General features: G+C 37.0%; 1 protein-coding gene across 4 annotated transcripts in view; it reads left to right on the forward strand.

Annotated features, from left to right (window-relative positions):
* Nucleotides 1–24,091, forward strand: part of PDE1C (phosphodiesterase 1C) — a 385,889-nt gene that overhangs the window by 274,284 nt on the left and 87,514 nt on the right. For all 4 annotated transcript variants that reach the window (XM_006171492.2, XM_006171494.1, XM_006171493.3 and 1 more), the window contains exons 10-13: nucleotides 5,903–6,004; nucleotides 6,559–6,679; nucleotides 17,591–17,672; nucleotides 22,024–22,144. In XM_006171492.2, the coding sequence (XP_006171554.1) occupies nucleotides 5,903–6,004; nucleotides 6,559–6,679; nucleotides 17,591–17,672; nucleotides 22,024–22,144 (426 nt within the window). The remainder of the gene's footprint in view (nucleotides 1–5,902; nucleotides 6,005–6,558; nucleotides 6,680–17,590; nucleotides 17,673–22,023; nucleotides 22,145–24,091) is intronic.

Genomic DNA, 24,091 nt, shown 5'->3' on the forward strand with positions numbered 1-24,091 from the left:
TCAATCTTCGTAGATTATACATGTCCTGGAATTTGTCCATTTCATCCAGGTTTTCTTGTTTATTGGCATATAGTTGCTCACAGTATCCTCTAATGATTTTTTTTAAATTTCTATTGTGTCTGTTGTAATATTGCCTGTCTCATTGTGAATTTGCTTGATCTGGTTGCTTTCTTCAGTCTAGCTAATGGTATGCTGATCTTGTTTATCTTAAAAAAAACAATTTTTTCTTTCATTTATTTTCTGTGTAGTTCATTTATCTTCTATTTCATTTATTTCTGCTAGAATCTTTTTTATTTCTTCTATTCTGGCATTTTTGTTTGTTTGTTTGTTGTCAGTTCCCTGAGGCATGATGTTGTCTATTTGCCATCTTTCCATCTTTTTCTTATGTCCACCAATTTCTATGAATTTCCCTCTTAAGACTTCTTTTTCCCATAGATTATGGACTCATGTACTCAGTATCATTTGTTTCCATAAATCTTTTGATTTCAGTGTTAATTTTTTTGGTAGTTGAGTAGTCATTCAGAAGTAGGTTGTTTAGTTTCCATGTATTTCTGTATTTTTGAGGATTTTTCCTGAAATTAATACCAAATTTAATTCCATCATGGTCAGAGAAAATGCTGGATATAGTTAGTTTCTATGCCTTTGAATCTGTAAACATTTGATTTGTGCCCTATCATATGGTCAATCTTTGAAAAGCTTCCATGAGAGAGTGAGAAAATGTGTATTTTGTGGTTTTAGGATAGAAAATTCTATAGATGTCTGTCAAGTCCATTCGATTTATGGTATCATTTACGTCCTGTATCTCTTTGCTTATTCTTTGTCTAGAAGATCTAGATCTCTCTAAAAGAAGTAATGGGGTGCTAAGATCCCCAATGATTATAGTGTTGCAACCTCTCTCTCCTTTTAGATCTAGCAGTCTTTCTTTACATTATATATGTATATACACATTATATAATGTGTATATATATATATATATACACATTTTGTCTTCTTGATGAATTAGTCCCTTTACTACTATATAATGCTCTTCTTTGTCTCTTACAGTTTTTGTCTTAAAGCCTATGATGTCTGAAATCAGTATCACAACTCCGGCCCTTTTTGATTTCCATTTGCATGGAATACCTTTTTTCCAGCCTTTCACTTTTGTTAATTGAAAATATTTTTTATCTTTTCTTCCCATATGAAGGGTAATCTTGGTGGATATGAAGGGTTGCTGTATTTTGTTGAATGATTTTCCTTTATCAGTAGAAAGATCCAAAAAATGCCAGGAGAAAAGAAATAAAAAATATTTGAGCAGAAATAAATAAAATGCAAGATAAATGAACTATACAGAAAATACATGATAGCAAAAGCTGGTTCTTTGGAAAGAAACAAGATTGGCACACCATTAGCTAGACTGATTAAGAAGAAAGCAACCAGATTAAGCAAATTCACAATGAAATAGGCAATATTACACAAACACAATAGAAATTTTTAAAAATCATTAGAGAATACTATGAGCAACTCTATGCCAACAAACAAGAAAATCTCAATGAAATAATCATATGGTTTTTATATTTTTTTCTGTTAATATAGTGTATTGCACTTATGATTTTGATATCTTGAACCACCCTTGCATCCCTGGAATAAAGCCTACCTGGTCATGATGAACAATCTTTTCTGTTATTGGATATGATTTGCAAGTATTTTGTTTATCATTTTTGCATCTATATTCATCAGAAGTATTAATCTGTCATTTCCCTTTTTTGTCATGTCTTTATCTATTTTGGGAGTGAGGTTAATGAAAGCTTCAGAAATTAATTTGGGAAGATTGTCTCCTATTCTATGTTTAGAAATAGTTTGAGTAGAATGGGAGTAAACACTTCTTTAAAAGTTTTGAAGGATTCAGAAGTGAACCCATCAGGACCAGGGCTTTTCTTTGTTGGGAGGTTATTTATTACTGATTCAATCTTATTGCTTCTTATGGGTCTGTTCAAATTTTCTTTTCTTTTCTTTCTTTTTTTTTTTTTTTTTGGAGAGGTTTTTGCTATAGGGCGTGTGTGCTTGCCAGAAAGACAGAGAGAGACAGAGAGACAGAAAGTGAGAAATCACCCCCCAGGGGCGGTGGTCACACCACAATCCCTTCTCCTCCATTCTCCTCTCGGGATCTTGGGCATGCACGCACACGCACCCAGCGTGAGTTCTAAGCCACTGGGTCCGGGACACGAACCACAGTCGACTATGTGGGAGTCCAGCAACATAACCATTACACTAACTGCTGGTTCCCCCATCTGTTCAAGTTTTCTATGTCCTCCTGGTTCAATCTTGGTAGATTATACATGTCCTGGAATTTGTCCATTTCATCCAGGTTTTCTTGTTTATTGGCATATAGTTGCTCACAGTATCCTCTAATGATTTTTTTTAAATTTCTATTGTGTCTGTTGTAATATTGCCTGTCTCATTGTGAATTTGCTTGATCTGGTTGCTTTCTTCAGTCTAGCTAATGGTATGCTGATCTTGTTTATCTTAAAAAAAACAATTTTTTCTTTCATTTATTTTCTGTGTAGTTCATTTATCTTCTATTTCATTTATTTCTGCTAGAATCTTTTTTATTTCTTCTATTCTGGCATTTTTGTTTGTTTGTTTGTTGTCAGTTCCCTGAGGCATGATGTTGTCTATTTGCCATCTTTCCATCTTTTTCTTATGTCCACCAATTTCTATGAATTTCCCTCTTAAGACTTCTTTTTCCCATAGATTATGGACTCATGTACTCAGTATCATTTGTTTCCATAAATCTTTTGATTTCAGTGTTAATTTTTTTGGTAGTTGAGTAGTCATTCAGAAGTAGGTTGTTTAGTTTCCATGTATTTCTGTATTTTTGAGGATTTTTCCTGAAATTAATACCAAATTTAATTCCATCATGGTCAGAGAAAATGCTGGATATAGTTAGTTTCTATGCCTTTGAATCTGTAAACATTTGATTTGTGCCCTATCATATGGTCAATCTTTGAAAAGCTTCCATGAGAGAGTGAGAAAATGTGTATTTTGTGGTTTTAGGATAGAAAATTCTATAGATGTCTGTCAAGTCCATTCGATTTATGGTATCATTTACGTCCTGTATCTCTTTGCTTATTCTTTGTCTAGAAGATCTAGATCTCTCTAAAAGAAGTAATGGGGTGCTAAGATCCCCAATGATTATAGTGTTGCAACCTCTCTCTCCTTTTAGATCTAGCAGTCTTTCTTTACATTATATATGTATATACACATTATATAATGTGTATATATATATATATATACACATTTTGTCTTCTTGATGAATTAGTCCCTTTACTACTATATAATGCTCTTCTTTGTCTCTTACAGTTTTTGTCTTAAAGCCTATGATGTCTGAAATCAGTATCACAACTCCGGCCCTTTTTGATTTCCATTTGCATGGAATACCTTTTTTCCAGCCTTTCACTTTTGTTAATTGAAAATATTTTTTATCTTTTCTTCCCATATGAAGGGTAATCTTGGTGGATATTGTAATCTTGGTTGAAATTGGTTTTCGTTTAACCCTTTAAATATATTTCCCCATTCTTTTCTTGCATGCATTTTTTCCAATGTTATTAACCTGATGGGACAACCTTCGTAAGTAAGTTGATATTTCTCTATTGCCAATTTTAGTATCTTGTCTTTGTCTGTTGTTTTCACCAATCTAGCTATGATGTACCTTGGAGAAGATCTTCTTGGGTTGATTTTATTTGAGGCACTTGTATTTCTTGGGTATGGATATTGGAATTCCTAAGTTCAGAAAGTTTCCTTCCAAAATTTCATGAAACAGATTATCAATGCCCTTATTAATTTCTTCACCTTCTGAGATACCAATTATCTGGATATTTGGGCACTTAATGATATCTAGTGTTTCTCATAGATTGTTCTCATTCTTCTTGGCTATTTTCTTAGGGTTTTTTTTTTTTTTAATTCTTCTGGGCCAGAGGTTTTATCTTCTACCTCCAAGATTTGATCTTCTGAGTGGTCTAGTCATCTTTTAATGATTTCTAGGGAGATTTCAATTCCCTGAATTACAGTCTTCATCCCTAACAATTCCATTTGTTTGCTTTTATGCTGTCTATTTTTTCCTTCATTTTTTTTTGAGAGGTTTTTGTTATAGGGCGTGTGTGCTTGCCAGACAGACAGAGAGAGACAGAGAGACAGAAAGCAAGAAATCACCCACCAGGGGAGATGTTCATGCCACAATCCTTTCTCCTCCATTCTCTTCTCAGGATCTTGGGCACACACGCACAAGCACCTGGCTTGAATTTAAGCCACTGGGTCGGAGACTCGAACCGCAGTTGCCTACTTGGGAGTCCAGCGACACAGCCATTACGCTAACTGCTGATCCCTATTTTTTCCTTCAAATCATGAAAGGACTTCTTCATCTCCTGGAGCTTGTTATCTCTTTTCTCTTGAATCTCATTTAAGTTTTTGTTTTTGTTTTTGTTTTTAAATAGAAGTTTTCGCTATAGGTCGCGTGCGCTTGCTAGACAGAGAGAGCCATAGAGACAGAAAGTGAGAAATCATCCCCCAGGGGGGATGGTCATGCCACAATCCCTTCTCCTCCATTCTCCTCTCGGGATCTTGGGCACGCATGCACACGCGCCTGGCGTGAGTTCTAAACCACCGGGTCCGGGACATGAACCACGGTCGACTACATGGGAACCCAGTGACATAGCCATTATGCTAACTGCTGGTTCCCGAATCTCATTTGGTTTTGTCACTATAAATATTCTGAATTGTTTATCTGACATTTGCATGAGTACCATTGTATTGTCTATGGATGATGAGGAATTGATATTTCCCCTGGGAGGAGAGATATTTTCTTGGTTTCTCTTTTTTCTTGTGCCTCTGTGGTAGTTTCTAGTCATCAAGTGAGTTACACATTTCTTCCTAAATTTTTCAAGTTAATTCTGAGTGTTCAAAGGCAAGCAGGAGGAGATGATTAGTGATCTGTCTTCTGCTCTAACTCCCTGATGCTTACCCAGCAACCTCCATTGTTGTCTCTGGACTTGGATAATTCAAAGTCTTCCCAGTTTCTAGAGAATAGGTATACCTGGGGCTGAGCTGGGAGCTTCAGTTGAAGAATAGAGAAGGGGTCACTTCAGGAAATGCTAAAGTATGAGAATTCAGAGGCATGTGGTTGGGGATGAGCCACAGTTTCTATGCAGCTCAGTGTTTCCGCCACTGAGTGCAGGCAAGGCCAGATGGCATAGGGAGTCGGGAAAGACAGGCTTCTCCCAAGTCCAAATGAACACACCTGAGAGTTCAAAGGTGTGTAGGGGAGGGGATGAGCCACATGCTCTGTAGCACAACCTTCCAGCCACCACTGGCTCAGCATGCCTCACGGTCGTCACTGGGATGAATATCCCATTGGTGCAGTGAACAGGGAAAGATGGGCTTCTCCATCACAGTTTACACACCTGAGAGTTCAAAGGTATATGGGGGAAGGGATGAGCCATGCTCCACAGCTCAACCTTCCAGCCACCAATGGCTCACTGTGTAGCAAAACTGTTGCTGGGGCAGGTGTTCAGATGGCACAGAGAGCAGGAAAAGATAGACTTCTCTAAATCTTAATTAACACACCTAAGAGTTCAAAGATAACTGATGAAGGGGATGAACCATGCTCTGCAGCACAACCTCCCAGCTGCCAATGGCTCACCATGCAGCAAGGCTGTTGCTGGGGTGGATGTCCCAATGGTGTGCGGAATGGGGAAAGAAGGGCTTCTCCAAACCTACTTTTCATTTTAAATGCCCACCAAAAAGACTCAGATTAGATATTTCAAAAATAATTAACTGATTATGATTAGAAGTGGCAAAAAATAAAGTAATTTTCACTTTCCGTTTTATACTTTCATCCTTTTTTCTCCATGGATATCCTTGAAAGGGAGTTTCGAACCTTGGTAATTGAGATGGTGATGGCCACGGATATGTCTTGTCATTTCCAACAAATCAAAGCCATGAAGACTGCTCTACAGCAGCCAGAAGCGTAAGTGGATCTGTGACATTGTGTTTTCATAGATGTTTGACCTGGTGTTTGTCTATTTTGCACCTATAAAGTATATCTTCTTCAATATGGCTGCATTGATTGATCTCATAAAGTGCTGATGCTTGAAGGAGAAAGCATGAAAATTGTGCATATTCCAGTTAGTTATATTCTCATCAAGATTGAAAGAAAAAATAGACCCTGTAGCAGTTTGCCCCAATTAGAATTTAAAATATTCACCTATGGGAAACTAATTTGTCAAAGATCCACTTAGTGCAGAGGTAGCAGGAAAAAAAGTAAGTGACTCTTGGACCCTTGTTATTTTTTAGAATGATGAATCATTTCAGAAATTAGTTTGAATCAAATGTGTCCAATTCAATAAAAGTGGAGTGTAAGTTGATGAATATCCCAGTTCTAGGATTAAATGATGCCTTTTCTCAATCCAACTGAAATGGGGTTTGAGACAAGAGAATGAAAGGGATTTTTTAAATTATTGATTTTTAAAACTCTCATTGAACAGCATGGTTATCGTGTGTTTTGGTGCTTTGGGTTTACAGAATTGAAAAGCCAAAAGCCTTATCCCTGATGCTGCATACAGCAGATATCAGCCACCCAGCAAAAGCATGGGACCTCCATCACCGCTGGACAATGTCACTCCTAGAGGAGTTCTTCAGACAGGTACCTTGCTGCTCTGCTGTCCTTGGGACTGCCATGTCTGGGTAGTTTATGAATTTTATATTTCAACAATGCTCTGATAATGACAAATTTTCTTTGAGGAGGGAGTATTTCACCCTTTTTTTTTTTTTTTTTTTGCTTTATGGTCATGTAATTGTCAATGGAAGTAACCAACTCTGTAAAAATAATCATTAATGTGATTTCTAAGCAGAATATGAGTAACCTAGGCCAGGAGAGGAGACAAAACATGCATTTATCTCTGGGTGATCAGGTACGGGGGTTCCTTTTATTTGATTGTGAGAGCGAGAGACAGAGTTTGGAATTTAGTGAAGAGTTTTTCCATTGGTCTGGACCAAAAAGGCAGGACATGTGGAAGTGGTGCTTGTAGGTTATAATTGGGTTTACAATTTCAAAGTTGGTGATTGGAAAAAAAAAAAGTTTGCTGAGATCCAAAAATAATATACTTTAACTGGTATAAGAAGGCTCTATAGGGGCTGGCAGGTGGTGTGGTGGTTAGTGGCGCTGGACTCCAACATGGCCGATTGAGTCCGGACCTGGCGGCTTGCTTTCTCACTTTCCCTCTTTCTTTTACTCTCTTTCTATTTCTCTCTGGTCAAATTATAATAAATAAATAAAGTTAAATCAAATAATTCTTTTTTTTTATAAAAAAAGAAGACTTAATGCACATTACAAAGATACTATGCCAGGGGAAGGATGTAAGAAGAATCCTGTTACCAATGGGTTAAAATGACCTGTTAATGTTTGTGGGTGTGACTCCCTCCAGGCCCTCTGGAAAATATTTTGGAAAATAAGAAAAAGCAGGCAGATCTACGTCCTCATAATGTTTGAATCTCACCTAAATTCTGATTCTCAGGATATGGTATTTCTATCCGCTGCATTTCTGTATGGAAAAAAGAAAAGGTATTTCCTTATAGCAGTCCTTTGTTAAAATGTAGTTTGAAGAGCCTTTTTATTTTATTTTTTGCTAATGAGTTAACAAAATGGTGGTTATTTTAGCATCACCCTATGGGATTCTTATATTAATCATTAACTCATGTCTCTGTTTTTTATTAGTTGGGTTGTTTCTTTAGAGTAAACAGCTAATGATGTAAAGTTCCCACTGCAGGTGGAAATCACTAGAAACTACTGTTTCAATTATGTTTAAACTTAACTACATTCTAAGATCTAGAGTTGTATTGACTATAAAAATACAAAATCTTCACTAGCATACGTTTCATTAAGACAAAAATATGTGCAGAACCAAGACTGAAATCTTCTCAAGTTCAGGCATGTGACTAACCTCATCTCTAGAAAAGTCGCTTTAAACATCTTTTTGGAGACATGAGAGCTGAAGTTTGAAAGCATGATATATAGATCGTGGGGCTTAAATTATACCAATTCAAGTTAATTCAGTTAATTCTTGTTAATCCAAGAATGGAGGTATATAGATTCAGAAATTACTAAGATTTAATAAAACACTACTTACTGCTTTTTAAAATTTGTCAGGGGCTTGTGTACTGGCTAGAGAGAGACAGAGCAGAGAGGGAGAGGAATAAAGCACTCCTAAGTGGGATGTGGTCATGCCGCAATCCTTTCCCCTCCATTTTCCATCCTGTTGGGATTTGGGTCACACATCTACCTGCACATGGAATTCTTTTTTTTTTTTGAGAGGTTTTTGCTATAGGGCGTGTATGCTTACCAGAAAGACACAGCAAGAAATCATGGTTGACTACGTGGGAGTCCAGCAACATAGCCATTATGCCATCTGCTGGTCCCAACATCTGGAATATTCCTAAGCTTCTGGGTCTGTGACTCAAACCACATAGTCAGCCATGTAGAATCCAACTCCCTTAACTACCAATCCATAGGGTGCCCCCAAAGCACTCTTTATTAATACCAGTCTCATCTTCATCTCAACTGACAAGAGATAGACTCTTCTGTTGGTTACTTAGAGTTTTGGAAGTGAATTATTCTTGTGATTATTCTTACTCTTAGGATTCTTTGGATTATCAGAAAAGTCTTGATGTATTTTTTCTGTTTCTATGTAAAAATGCATCATAACTTTTTTGACAATTCAGTAGATTGAATGGAAAAACTGTAGAAGGCATCTCTGTGTGTATTTTATTTTCCTCCTGAAGTTGAACATACTATCTCATACTAAAGTAGTACTAGAGTTAATAGCATATTAAATAAAAGTTAGAAGTTCCTCTGTTGGAAATGTTATTCCAACTAGTTTGGAACAAGCTAGCCTAGAACTAATCAAATTACCCCCTAATTTCCTATTATCTTATCTATTATTGGGGGGGGTGGGTAGAGGTAAGAATATCCTGTTATTTCTTTCACTCTCACTATGGGCATCCATTAAAACATGCACAAACATGTACCTCCTAGCTGTTAATGTGAATAAATCAGTAGGGACCCTACTTAGCACATGGTTATTTCTCTTTGCAAATTTTTTCCAGAGTTATTCTGTAAAAGAACTCAGTGATGTGGAAGAAACTAGAGTTGTACAGGTGTGGCTTTGTTGTGTATACAAAAGTATTTCTGTGAATTCATCTTTCATTGATGACTTATTTTATGTCTTTTTTTTTCCAAAAGTCATTTTTCTAATAGCAGTTAGATATTCTACAAATATCCATTTCCCTTGTCAATACTTTCTTTGATATTATTTTTGTAGCAATAGCTCCTACCTCTGGGAATATTCATTTTGTGGCCAAATAAGAGATCACAACTCAAATAAGTTTGAGATATGAAAGTGATTCTTTTTTTCCCTTAAAGTATGAGAGGGTGTATGTGAGTCACTTAAATATGAGAACATTTTTTTCTCATAAGGAAACCTTGTTTGCATACACATATGCTCCAATTGAAAGAAAATGTGCTTGAGGCAACCTGAAAATAATCATATTGGATTTCTTTTCTTTGGGGAATGGCATGTTAGCTCACTAGACTGGAACTACTTTTTAGTAATTATAATTCAGTAAATTATTTTTATTGACTTAGTTCCTTATCCTGGAGGCCTCAAGCCATAGTAAGTAGTAACTCATGTTAGAGAAATGTTACTTTTGTTCTTAACCATAGATTTTAAATTGGACAGTTCAAATGGGAAGTCTCAATGGGACTACAGAGACTTTTTAAAAATTACATTTGGAAAGTAGACCTATGTTTCAAAACAGGGCATAGCCTCCGGACAGGTGGACTAGACTTTCAGTACTTTGCTAACAGTGTAAATCACTACATCTTCAATTATAAAACTTTTTTTTTTCAAAATCAAAACCACTGCTTCAAGGTGCTTTTCAATACAATATTGAATTTAGAGAAGTATGGGTCTGCCTCCTTGGTTAAATACATCTTGTATTAGAAGTCTTAAGGTTCAATTTCTTTGTATTTAGTACCTCTTTGTATTTTGAAAATATCTCTTACAATTCTTTTCATTTCCTCTGTCCCTAGTTATTTTCCCATTTTTATTTATTTTTCTGTTGTTTTGTTTTATTTTTTCTCTTTTTTCTCTATGAAATTACCTAGTTGTTTTGTAATGACTTATTTGTTATTTTCATTTCTATTAATTCTTCTGAGTTAATTTTGTCCTTTTACTGACTCTGAATTGGATGATCAATTCATTTATTTTCATTCTTGTTTACAATTAGAAAAATATAAAGCCAGTAGTTTGTCTTTTTCTTATCATAAATCTCATAGGTTCTGATGTATATTATGTTCATAATCACTCTTTACTAAAAACACTGTAATTTTGAATTAGATTTCTCTTTTATCCAAGAGTTGCTGGAGATAGAAAAATTTGTTTCATGGGACCAGCAGTTAGTGTAATGGCTATGTCGCTGGACTCCCACGTAGTCGACCACGGTTCGCGTCCCGGACCCGGTGGCTTGACACTCACACGGGGCACGTGTGGGTGCGTGCCCAAGATCCCGAGAGGAGAATGGAGGAGAAGGGATTGTGGCGTGGCCATCTCCCCCAGGGGATGATTTCTCGCTTTCTGTCTCTCTCTGTCTGTCTGGCTAGCGCACACGCCCTATAGCAAAAACCTCTAAAAAAAAAAAAAAAGGAAAAGAAAAATTTGTTTCTGCATTTGTAAATTATGAGTAGTGGATTTTTTGCTTAATAGCTTTATGATTAATTTGTGTTTTTTAAAATTTAATCAAATAATTTTTTCATTGTTCAGACTTTATTTTGAAATTTATGTATTACCTACCATAAATCAACCTTTGTGAATGTTTAAAAGCTCATGAAAAGTAAATTTATGTCTTACTTGCAGAGCATAGAAGTAAAAGACAAGGTATATCTACCTTCTTAAGTCTTTTAAGAATTTTTTTTTCTTTAGGTTTTTGGCATAAGGTGCATGTGCTCACCAAAGAGAGACAGAGAGAGGGAAAGTAAGAAATCACCTCTCAGGAGGAACGGCCATGACACAATACAATGTCCTCATGGGATCTGGTATGATTTCTAAGCCACTGGGTCTGGGACTTGAACCACAGCTGGCCATGTGGGAGTCCATGGCTTAAACATCATGCCACCTGCAGACCCCATTATGTGTAATTTTTAAAATTTGAACTAACGTGAGCTGACAGGAGTTTTTATTGTTTTCTATTTTTATATAGTACAATTTTTGCTTCATAAATGCTGGTACTATGCCATTTGGTTCTTGAATATTTATAACTGTTATACCATAATAGTTTATTGTATCCTTTATCATTACAAAGCTAAATTCTTTGTCTTATTTAATGCTTTTCCTAGAATTCAAATTGGATTCATATTAAGAATATGACCCTGTCTTTATACAACTTTTTAATTTAAACCTTTCAGAGATGCTGTAGTTTGGGAATGTCTTAAATAATATATATAACTGAGATTTTTTTTTTAATGAGTCAATATAAGATTCTTCTATTTTTTGAATTGAGCCATAGTAACATTTATTAAAATAACAGAAATGTTTGATCTTAGTTGCTATCATAGTTTGTATTATGCTCACTAGGTTTGTATGTGTATGTTTAAAATACTTCACTATATTATTTATGCTATGTATTTGTGAATTCTGGTGAGCTAGAAATTTTATATTTTGTGTTTAGTTCTTCTAATGGTTAACTCGATTATGAGAGCTTTGAATCCTCTATTTATTGGGTCATCAGAAAAGTCATAACGTGTTTTTCTATGCAAAAATGTGCCATGACTTTTCCAATGGCTCACTATTTAGATGGTATCTATTACCTCCCTGCTATAAAAATTAGTAAACTTTACCCCATCTCTCCCCCTATACCCAATTTGTGTGGTATTATTAACATAGTTCTTCTAGTGTACACTTTTATTATCTAACTATAACAACTCTATTAATTTATATACCAGACGTAAATGATATAATTTTTACCCATCTATAAAAAAATAAGGAAGTCAGTGTTTATTCATTACCTCTCAACATTTTCCTCCTTTCTATTCAAAATGTTACTAACTGCTAGTTCTATTGACTATATTATTTCTGAATCATCCTGTTTTTTAAATGAGTATTCTATTCAGTGTACTATATGCTGCTTAAAAAAAAACAAAACACAAAAAAACAAAAACAAACAACAACAACAAAAAAAACACCCATAATGTTGTGACCAGAATGTTTGAAAATAAACAAGTCTGACAGAGGCGTAATTCTCCAGCTGTTTTTATCTTGATTTTGCTCAATATTCACATTTTGGCCTTGGCTGATCCATTTATCTTTAGGTCCAACACTATTCCTTAAGTAGTTTCTTATGGGAGCACTAATGGAAATCACATTATTGTATGCTTATAATTTTTCTGGTGCTATTACATTAGGTCAAGTTTGCTTGGCTCTAATATTTTTGGATCAAACTTTCTTTCCTCGAGGTCTTTCTTAGAAGTCATTCAAATGTCTTCTACCTTTGAATTCACTATGTGGAGGTTAAAGTTGTGGTATTTCCACATGTAGGTAAAACATCTTTTTATTTATTTTCCAAAAGATTTTTTTTGTTTGTTTTAAAATTGCTACAGAGCATGTGCACTCAACAGAGAGAGAGGGAGAGAAAGAAACCATTCCCCAGTACAATCCCTTCTCTTCCATTTCTCCATTCTGTTGAGATTTGGGTTATGCACATACATGTGCCTGGAATGTTTTTCAAGCCACCAGGCTGAGACTTGAAACACAGTAACCCATGTGGGAGCTGGCTTCCCTTACCCATTAGATTATGGGCCTGGCCCAGATTACCTTTTTTTTTTTTTTTTTTTTTTAAGGACTTCGCTATAGGACTTGGGTAATCTATGAAGAGATAGAAAGAGTAAAGACCCCTCGGGGGTAATGGCCATGCCATAATCTCTTCTCCTCCATTCTTCTCTGGGGATTTTGGGCTTGCATGCATATGCACCCAGTGTGAATTTCAAGTTACCAGTCTGGAACTTGAACCACAATTGGTCACATGAGAATCCAGCGCCTTCACTATTCCACTGCTGGTCCCAATTACTGCTGTTTTTTAAAAGACCTTTTTGTTAGGAAAATTCCAAACATATACAGTTTAATGATTGTTTCTTTGTCTTTGAAGTCCAGTGATGTTAATAAGATATGGTTTTGTTTTTTGTTTTTTGTTTCTTTTTGAGAAAGATTTTTGCTATAGGGTGCATGTGCTTGCCAGAGAGACAGAGGCAGAGAGTGAGAAATCACCACCTGGATGGATGGCCATGCTGCAATCCCTTCTCCTCTATTCTCCTCTCAGGATTTGGGGACACATTAACATGCACCTAGTGTGAGTTTCAAGCTGCTGGATCTGGGACTTAAACCACAGTCAATTACATGGAAGTCTAGCAACATAACCAATAAGCCATTTGCTGGTCTCAATGTGTTTCAATACTGATTTTTCTCTATTAGTTTTTCTTTGTACATGGTATGGTATGTTCTTTTACCCTATAGACTCATTACATTGATTAAATCTTTTTTTTATTTTATGTTATTTATTTATTTACTTTTAATTTCTCCAGAGAGAGACAGAATGAGAAAATGACAGAGAGAGGGAATGTGAGAAAGCAAGCCTCTAGGTCTGGGATTTGAACTGTGGTTGGCCATGTGGGAGTCCAGCACCTTAACCATTATGCAATCTGCAGGCCCACATTAATTAAATTTTTAAATGTTTTCCTTTTCCATTGATTTAGTCACTTACGTATGTAAAGCAATTATTTACATGTTACTTCTCTTCCATGTCTGTTTTTTTTTTCCTTAAAATGTTTATTAACCCTTTGTGTGGTCTGTTTTTCTCATTCCTGACCTCCCTTTCCTTTAATGTGTTTTAAATGACAGTTCTTCTTTGTGTTACTTCCTGTGCAATTCTTCATTAACATGATGATTCTATTTTATTTTTCTCATTATCTCTACTAGCTCTTGTTTCCCCAGCTTCTGTTCTTGATCATTTCAAGAGTTTCTGTCTTTTCATAGCAATTTATTTGAGGTGATCATTTTTGGGAAATGGCCAAACTTTAATATGCCATATTTTTTAAAAAGAATTATTTATTTAATTTTATTTACCATTAATATTATTTTAGTTTTCTATAGAGCGCATGTATTCATCAGAGAAAAACAGAGAGAGAAAAGCAAGCTGCCAGGATGAGGACTTGAACCATAGTCATCTATGTGGGAGTCCAAAGCTTTTAACCCTACTACACCACCTGCTCTCCCCTTGATATGCTATCTTAAATTCAAAATTGCAATAGTTTTCTCACACCTTATATTTATGTCTTCTAATTCTGGTTAAAAAAAGAATAGACTGGGTTGTCAAAAATGTCATGACATATTTTACATAAAAAAAAAAGTCATGACTTTTCTGACAGCCAGATACATTGCTGTGTTTTATTTAGATTAATGCTTTCTTTGCCTCTTCAAATATCCACTTTGATTTTTCTCTGCACTTTGTGGACATCACCTGAGATCTTACCTGAAAGATTTTCTAAGCTCTGGCATTGATAGATAACTTTTTCCCTGTGAAATTCTAATACAGAGAGGATATTTGTTTCTTTTGACTGACTTACTGCTTACATATACCTGCTCTAACAAGCAAACCCCAAAATGTGTCACAGCACACATAAATGAAAGTTTATTGCCATTCATTTAAAGTATAGGACAAACGTGTCATGATAGGCAAATAGCTCCACAAAAAGCAGTGATATTAGAACCAGAATCTACTATCTACCTGGTTTCCAAGGTGCTTCCACATCAAGCCAGCAAAGGGGGAACAGCATGCAGAAGTAGGCAGATGAGATTTCATAGGCCTACTGTCTGGTAGAAATATATCCCTTCTCCTACTATTCTATTATTTAGTACTAGTAGGAAGTAATTCTATGCAATGTAGTCTAGCTGTGTGGTCAGGAAATGGAGAAGGAAAAAGCTAACGGTGTGGTAAATGGCTACCTGCTCTATTGTTCTCTCTAGCATGTCTCTCCTAAATGAGTGGCCAAGGGAACTTGAGAATTTCTAATCTACTTAGACTTTTCATTCATTCAACAAATGAATATATACTCATACCATGACTTTATCAACTGGAGTTCTCTTAACACCTACCACAGAAAAGATATTTATTTTTTGAGAAGAAGATAGGGTGCAATTAGCTTTATTTGTATAATTAAAAAAATTTATTTATTTTTCAGTTTGTTATAGGGTATGTGTGTCTACAAGAGAGAGAAAGATTTAGGAGGGGAAGAGAGAGGTGGCCATGCCATAATCCTTTTTCCTCCATTTTCCTCTCTGGATTTTGAACATACATGCATACATACTCAGCATGTGTTTTAAACCTCCAGGTCTGGGACTTGAACCACTCCATTGGCCATGTGAGATCCAGCCACCTTAACCTCCATGCCACCTGCTGGTCATATTTATATAAATGTTTAAATGTTTATTCTTCCATGAGAGAAAGACCCTGAGAAAGAGAAAGAGAGAGGCATTCCCAATACTGTCTTTATACCACAATCCATCTCCAATCTCAGCTAGCCAGGATCATGAACATGTGCATATCCACCTGCTGTGTACAGGGAGACCCGGGACATGAGGCCAGAACTTTCCCATGCAACCTCAGTATCATAGAGCATTATGTTACTATTGTGATACTGCTGTGCTTACTCAAATAAATTTTAAAGTGGGGAATTATAAATGATTTTATTTAACACTTTTGTGGATTTTCTATAATCTTTAAAACAAGAAATCTTAAAAAATTTTATTGAGAAAAGTTGTTTAATATCAATTATTCTTTTAAACTATGAAATCCACATTGATTTTTATAGCCAAGTGAAGAGTGTTTAGGACCTCTCCTCACCACCTTTCCCCACTAAAATATGTCAACAAAACTTATTTCCTTACTACATAGGGAATAAAAAAGAGTTTTCATTGTTTTAGCTAAGCTATTTTACTAAACCATCTACACAACTTGAATTTGTGGTGTAAATAGCCTCTTCTTTCTCTTTATACTGCCCATGTACAAGTAGCTCAGAAGAAAATTATTTTTATCATGCCACTTGAGAGTGAGAGCAGTCTTCAGCAGGTCATACTTGAAAACAGAGAAGCCATTGTGTCCCAGGGGCTCTTTGTACAGGAAGAGGATGTAGAAGGGACTGAGCCACTTCAGAACTGTTCCTGAGACTCTTGGATGTCCTTGACTCCCATTGTAACCCTATTGTTCAGCTTCCTCAGACGCCCTTTCCTTTTCTGTCCTTTTACTTTATACTAAATGTGCTTGTGAGCTACATGCCAACCTTTTCCTTTAGTGACATGCTTTAGACACAGCATTGTTTTTGAGCTAGGCCTGGTAGTAGAGTTTTATTATTTTTTAGTATTAGTTTAATGGCAGTATTTATTAAAACCAGAGAATATTAGAGAGAACAAATTCATGAAAGTTTCTAAATCTTGACCTTAAGTATTAGAGCTACCTATTGGGAAACAATGGTGGTTCTTTTACTAGTTCTTTTTTATTTATTTACATACATTTTTCTATTTTCACCCTCATTATAACCCTGTGAGTTAAGGATATTATCGTAGATTTAACAGATGATAAAACTGAAAGGTAGGAATACATGGTATAAGCTTTCTATAATCCCTCATTTAGTAGGAGAAAGGTAGGACTCAATGTCAAGTCAGTGGCTGCCATCCTGATCAGGTTCTTTGCTGTAAAGTGAATGAGCACAACTTTACTACAAGAAGAGCAACATGTTTTCTTCATTCTTACTGAAGTATTGAACCCCTGATTCAGGGTTTTAGAAACCGTCTCCATCATTATTTAGACTTTCTATAGTACTGACTAACATAATGGTGGTTTTTGATGAGACTGACAATATACTGGTTAGGTAATTATGTTTTATTGTTGTCTAACTTAATAGAGACAAGCAATTGTGTTTTCTGGTTCTTCTGGGCCCATTTTTTATGATGGACTGAGCCCTGAAGCTAAGAAAGTATAAGTACTTTTTTCTATTGTGTGTGGTTTTTAGGTAGCACTAGGAGAAGAAGTTGGAATTAGCCTAGTTTAAATTCCTATCTTGGACACTGCCCACGACTGGGAGGGGTTCACTGGCTAGAGAAAGGCTACAGGCCAAGAGAGGACAACTTGGTGAAACACAGGAATTCTGACTGTGATATTGGCTCCAGACCATAGGACATATTTCCTGTTGCCTTCTTTTCCATGGGAGACCTATTGCTACCCAATTAGGCTTTCTTTACAACAGCATGAACCTTTGCAGTTGGATAAAGTGATTGGACCCCAGAGGGCTTCAGGCTCTTGGTGTCTTTTATGCTGAGCAGCAGACCCCATGAGGACTTAGTGTATTAATTGTAATAATTAAAATAAAGAGCAGTGTCCTTCATGGCAGCTAAATGAAATTTGTGGCAGCTCAGCCTGCTGTTTCTTAAATTTTTATAACCTCTTCTTTTTCTAGGGCGACAGAGAAGCAGAACTGGGGCTGCCGTTTTCTCCTCTGTGTGACCGCAAGTCCACCATGGTTGCTCAGTCACAAGTAGGTATGTGTCTGTTAGCCCTTGGGACAGAAGGAAACACCAGAGCAAGAAGCCTATAGAAGTAAGCTCAGATGATCTCTGTGATTCTTTGTCTGGAAAATACTCTACTCAGCCATGTTGTGCTTCTGGCTTTTGCTGACTGGGTTAATGGAGTCTCTTCTTTCTGGAATATGGCTGATTTATGGGAAGATAAGATAATGACACTCTGGTGTCTCCAAAATTTTGTGCCAAGAGAAGAAGGAACCTCAACTTCCAAGGAGATGAGTATCGTTGGCTGGAAGCCCATGTTACTGTAGCTTCTCCATTCTGTATAAAATACTGGTGGTCATCACAGCATTTCTCCCACTGATGAGTCTTCTAGCTCTATTGTTAGGACAGTCCTACTTCCTGCATATTCAAAGAATAGCTCTTTTTAAAAGTTTTCTTCTTCTCTCCACCCCTTTCTTTTTGCCTTTTTTTTAAGAGATATTTTTGCTATAGGGCATGTGTGCTCGCCAGATAGAGACAGAAAAGCAGAAAGTGAGTAATCACCCCCCACCAGGGGAGGGCCATGCCACAGTCTCTTCTCTTCCATTCTCCTCTCGGTATTTTGGTTACACACACATACACGCCCAGTGTGAGTTTTAAGCTGCCGGGTCCAGGATTCCAACTGTGCTTGACTACGTGGCAGTCCAGCTATGTAACCATTATGCCATCTGCTGGTCCCTCTTTTTGCTTTTTCAAGCACTTTCTTTTTGGTAAAGATATCCTTTGTACTACAAATAATTAAAATATATGTATTGCAAAACTCTGTAGTCATGGGAGAGAGCACTAATGACATATAAAAATTAAATGTCATCAGTGGTATCTACCTAGGAAGAGTTTGAAATTATTCAAATATAAATTCAGTAAGGATTTATTGATTTTTCTACTTGTGTAGTGAGTACTTATTAATTTTTTTCTATATTAAACGTTTGGTCCACATTAAGTGTTAGGCATTGATAAACATTGTAATAGATGCTTAAAAAAGTAAAAAAAGAATTATAGACAAGACTTGTTCTCAAAGATATTAAAGCAGTACCGGGTGATAGGCAAGATATTATGGAAACAAAAATCTACTATTGGGTCACTGGAAAAGCCATGACACACTTTTGTATAGAAAAATATAGAAACATACATCATGACTTTTCTGATGACCCAAATTTTGTATATGGTACAATGGACTGCAAAATAAAGTATGTGATCCATTAGACCAGGTAGTCCAGAAAGACTTATTGAGGGATAATATTTTATTTGAGTCCTAGGAAGTGAGTTGGTATTGTCTAGGTATGCATTAGTGATAAGTTACAGATGGGTAGAAGGGCATTCCAGACCAGGAATATAGCATATATAAAGCAGGGAAACAGGACTGTCTGGAATGGTCAGTAAATTCTGTCAGTTACATACGACTCTTGCACTGGGTAGGAAGAAGGATAAAGTGAGGGATATGGCCAGAGAGAAAATCAGGCCCAGACTTTCTGTCATGTTAAGATAGCACATGTTTATACTTTCCTGTAGGAAATATGGGCATATCTAGAGGATTAAGTAAGGTTGAAAACAGACACATTCATATTTTATCATATGAACTAAATATCACCACCTTTTCTTTTAAATAAAGATTTGTTATGGGACCAGCAGATGGCGTAATGGCTATGTCACTGGACTCTCATGTAGTCGATTGTGGTTCAAGTATTGGACCCGGTGGCTTAAACTCACACTGGGTGTGTGTATATGCATGCCCAAGATCCCGGGAGGAGAATGGAGGAGAAGGGATTGCAGCATAGCCATTCCCCTGGGGGGTGATTTCTCGCTTTCTGTCTCGCTGTCTTTCGACAGAGCGTGCTTGCACCCTATAGCAAAAAAACTCTCCAAAAATAAATAAATAAATAAAGATTTGTTACAACATAGCTAAACCCGTTCAGTTACACAGCATTGTCTGTGGCTGTTTTTGCACTACAATGGCAGAGTTAGGTAGTTTCCAAAGATATAATATGACTTTCAAAGCCTAAAATAGCTATCTGGCTGTTTACAGAAAAAGTTCACCAATTCCTATTTAATAAAGATTTCTCTGCCAGTAATATGAAGGACTAATCAGAGACGTAAGACTAGAGGCCCAGAAACCAGCTGAGTACCTCCTGCAGATGATATAGAAGGGTTGATGAATGTCAGAACTAAGGTACAACAGGAACTCTTCAGAAGAGAGGGGGGCTTGAAAGTGTTAAGGATTTGCCTGGATGTAAAACTAAGGTAAAGACAGGAATCTAGATTAAATGGTAGAATATAATCCTATTTAGTAGGATTATGGAGAAAGTTGATGAGTTAGTTCTGGTTTGGATGTACTGGGTTGAGATAAAAAGATGAGAGCAGTATTATCCAAAACTTCAGTTTCAGCTTTCAATTACACAGCAGTGAACTATAATACAAATTTGGAAATTAGTGTTGTATTATTAGGATCTTTTGGTAATTGATTTACACAATTTTTGTCAGTTATACTTTAGCACTTTTAGCATCCTTCACTGCTGCGTATTAAAGGCCAGTATCACATGTGTTTCAGCCATTGTGGAAACTGAATATACATTCACACATTTCCAAACACTGCCTTCAGCAAAGAGTGGGTAGTGTTTCCTCCTGTTGGTATTTAGTGTTTGTCCAACTTCCATGTGGCTGTGTAAAGAATTACCACTGTTCTCATTGGCTCCAGCTCATTTATTTTTGTCTGATGTGTCACAGAACACTCAAGTGTTCTTGCGCTGTTAGGTCTGACCCCATTTCCCAGTTCCCAACTGTTTTTTCCAATTCTAATAGCCCTCATCCATCTCAGTGTGCCCCAGTACCTCCAAGTAGAACTAAAACCAAGCTCATCATCTTTCTACAACCCCACTCTTCCCACCATTTTCCCTGCTTTCCCTGCTTTGCTGTTGATGTCTTTCACAGATCCCAACTGGAGGCAGTACCACCTCCTGCTGTGCAGGTGTTTGTGCCTCCTTTGATTGCTGCCTAACAGAGGCTCTGGTTCAGGCCTTCCTTACCTTTTGTTTGAGCTATTGCAATTGCTTCTAAAATGATTTTCCCATTCTTATCCCCTCCTACTGCTCTCTTGGCATCTGTACTGCCAGATTAACTTTCCCAAAGAACATTTAAAAACCTTTTTAAAAAAAAAAAAAAAAAAAGTAGTGTTACTTAGCTTTATTTATTTATTTATTTAAATTTGACCAGAAAGGGACAGAATAAGAGAGAGGGAAAGTGAGAAAGCAAGCTGCCAGGTTTGGGACTCCAACTGTTATCAGCCATGTGTGAGTCTAGCACCTTAACCATCATGCCACCTGCTGACGCCTAAAAACTCTTCTTACAGGGCCTGGTAGGTGGCATGGTGGTTAAAGCACTGGATTCCCACATGGCAGAACATGGTTTGAGTGCTGGCAGTTTATTATCAGGCCAGGCACATGTATGTGCATGCCCTAAATCCCAGAAGGAGAATGGAGGTGAAAGGATTGTAGCATGGCCATCACCCCTGGGATTGAATTCTCACTTTCAATCTCTGTTTTTCTGTCTCTCCAGCTTTTTGTGCCCTATGGCAAAAAGCCTTAAAGATAATTGTAAAATTTAAAAATAAAATAAAAACTCTTCTTGCAATGCTACCCAAACATCTCCAGGGGCATCTAGTGCCTATCTAATTTCCATCCCTTAGCCCAACACTTAGGAGCCTCTTCTCTGAGCTATAAGTGACCTGCCTTCCTAAGCTTTCACTCCCTGGGTCTAAACGGATCTTTAGACACATCCTGCATTTTTTTTCATCTGTCTGTTCACTTATATTCCATCACTCCCCTCAACACAAATAACCACATCTTCTTCTCCACCCATTCTTAAGGGTTCATATCAAACATCCTAACCTCCAAGAAGCTGTTCACAGACTCTCAGTGAGAGAGAAATATCATCCCTGCCACTGAAATGGAGGGGTCATTCTTGTGCCTGTTTAATCTCTCCTATAAATTTCTTAAGGATAAACCAGTTATCTTACTCATCTTAGCCTTCTATGCTGTTCTTGTTGCATTACTAGTTACATGGCAGGCACTGAATATATATTTTTAAGCACTTTATTGATCTATCTACTGAAAAGTCTTAGCAAGGTTATGTAGGAGAAATAGAACTGACTTAATGATATCAAATCAAGGGATATATTAAATGAATGAGATCAGTCAACTCTTAATTTGATCTGGAGCTCTTGTATAGATGAACTTTATATAGGTAAGAAAGATTCATCAGTTTCCACTAGAAAATATGGAAAAGGCCTAAGTTAATATGTAGTCCTCTGAAGTATTTTGCTGTTTCTCTTCAGGTTTTATTGATTTCATTGTGGAGCCCACCTTCACTGTGCTCACAGACATGACTGAAAAGATTGTGAGTCCATTAATTGATGAGAGTTCCCAAACTGGTGGGACAGGACAGAGGCGTTCCAGGTCAGTGGAGAAGCTCAAGGGCTGGAGGTTGGTCTGGCATTTAGGACAGAGGTGGGGTTGGGACATTATTTCTTAAAGATGTTTGCTTTAATCCCTTCTGATCTTCTTTATCCCCTTATCTGTCTACATCTTTTTGTTTTTTCCTCAGAAAAGTCAAAATTATACTCCCTGTATTGTCCCGGCTGACCTACATAAGGGGTGACCAAGGTCCAGATCATGACCCACAGATACCTGGTGCTGGCCTCCAGCCCATTCTCATTCTCTTTGGGCTTTGCTTACAGCTGAACCAGTGCTATACTTTTACCTGCTTTGCCCAGATCCCCCTTGCTTCTGATACCCCCACAAAGGAGTACCACAGATTAGATTATAAAACAGAAATGAAACTGACTTTCATTTCTAGGTTCAGGAAGAGAGTAAAGTAGAGACAAAAAGGAAACACTTTAAATCCCATTTACCATATCATCATATCAAGTGTAGGGTAGTAAAGAGTACAGGCTGTGCAGTCAGATCTCAAGGTTTAAATAGCCTCATCTCCATCACTTTTTAGCTATGCCATCTCAGGTAGGTTGCCTCATTTTCCTTATCTAGAAGACATGGATTATAATACAAACATGCTGCTGGGAAGATTAAATGAGCTCTTCAGCACATATAAACCTTCTAGAACAAGATATAGCACAGAAAAAATGCTAACTAAAAGAAGACTGACAATTAGTTTTTTTAAAAACAATGTTTACTAATGGGCCAGCAGATGGTATGGTGGATAAGGTACTGGATCTCACATGGCTGACTCTACAATGAGAGTCCCAGCCTGGCAGCTTGAAAAACATGCTGGGCATGTGTGTTGGCATGCACCAAATTCCAAGAGAATAGGGGAGAAGGGATTGTGGCATAAACATGCCCTATTGGAGAGGGTGTGCTTCCTTGCTTTTTACGCTCTTTCTCTGGTGAGTGCAGACACCTGCTAGGAAATTCAAAACAATAAAAGCTTATTTATTTCTTCCTTGTGAGAGAGAGGGGAGACAGGTGTCCCCATCAGACTCCTGATACCATAATCCATCCCCAGTCACAAATACTCTTAGTCATGGGCTTGTATGTAAGTGCACAGCATGCTCATAAAAGTCCTAGGACATGAACACAGGGCCATTTCCATGTGGGTCCAGCTGCAACACCACTGCACCAACTGACCCCACACCTAGTCATGATTAGTTGTACTCGGGCTACTGCTGCTGCTACTATTATTAATACCACTACTACTTTCCTATGAAAAACCATGGGCTTAGTCATAAAGAAGAAAGAAGAGAATGAAATGAAGAGGAAAAAGGAAGCATAGAGCAAGTAAAGGAACATTAGGACAATGTAACCCCAGAGATGCTCAAGATGGATAGACTCCCTTCAGGTTGCTATTATAACAAGATAACAACAGGACCCCATGCCTGAGTCCTCAAGGCCACACAGCTTTGGAAGCACTGACTAAAGCAAACTCTGCTTATCTAGTCAGTCATAATTGTCATTTATATTCATGTCAGTCACTGTTCTAAACACGGGAGCATGAATTACTTTGGGAGAGTTTTCCAGAAGGATAGCACTTTCTAATATTTGCAAAGTTACCAGTATTTAAAGCTTAAAGCATTCATGTAAAGTGAGAATTTTTGTAAGACTCAACTGTTCACCATCTTTATGTTTTCTGTGCTTCTCCATCTTCTCCCAGCAACATAAAGACTTAGGTATCCTGCCATCAGAGGCACACTGAGTACAGGGAAGGGTGGAGCTAGAAAGGAGGAGCAAGTTGTTGGGTAACTTGGAATAGTTGTCAGTGTGGAAGCAGGTTAAACTGTAGAATCAAGTAAAAGTCTAGGTTGCTGATAAGGAAGACAAATTTGTTACTTTCAAAGAACAGAGAAAGTTCATGTGAAAGGACTCTAGTTACCAGAATAAAGAAGAGACCAA

Source organism: Tupaia chinensis, unplaced genomic scaffold (assembly GCF_000334495.1).
Source record: "Tupaia chinensis unplaced genomic scaffold, TupChi_1.0 Scaffold149666_1, whole genome shotgun sequence".
NCBI classification, from domain to species: domain Eukaryota; kingdom Metazoa; phylum Chordata; class Mammalia; order Scandentia; family Tupaiidae; genus Tupaia; species Tupaia belangeri.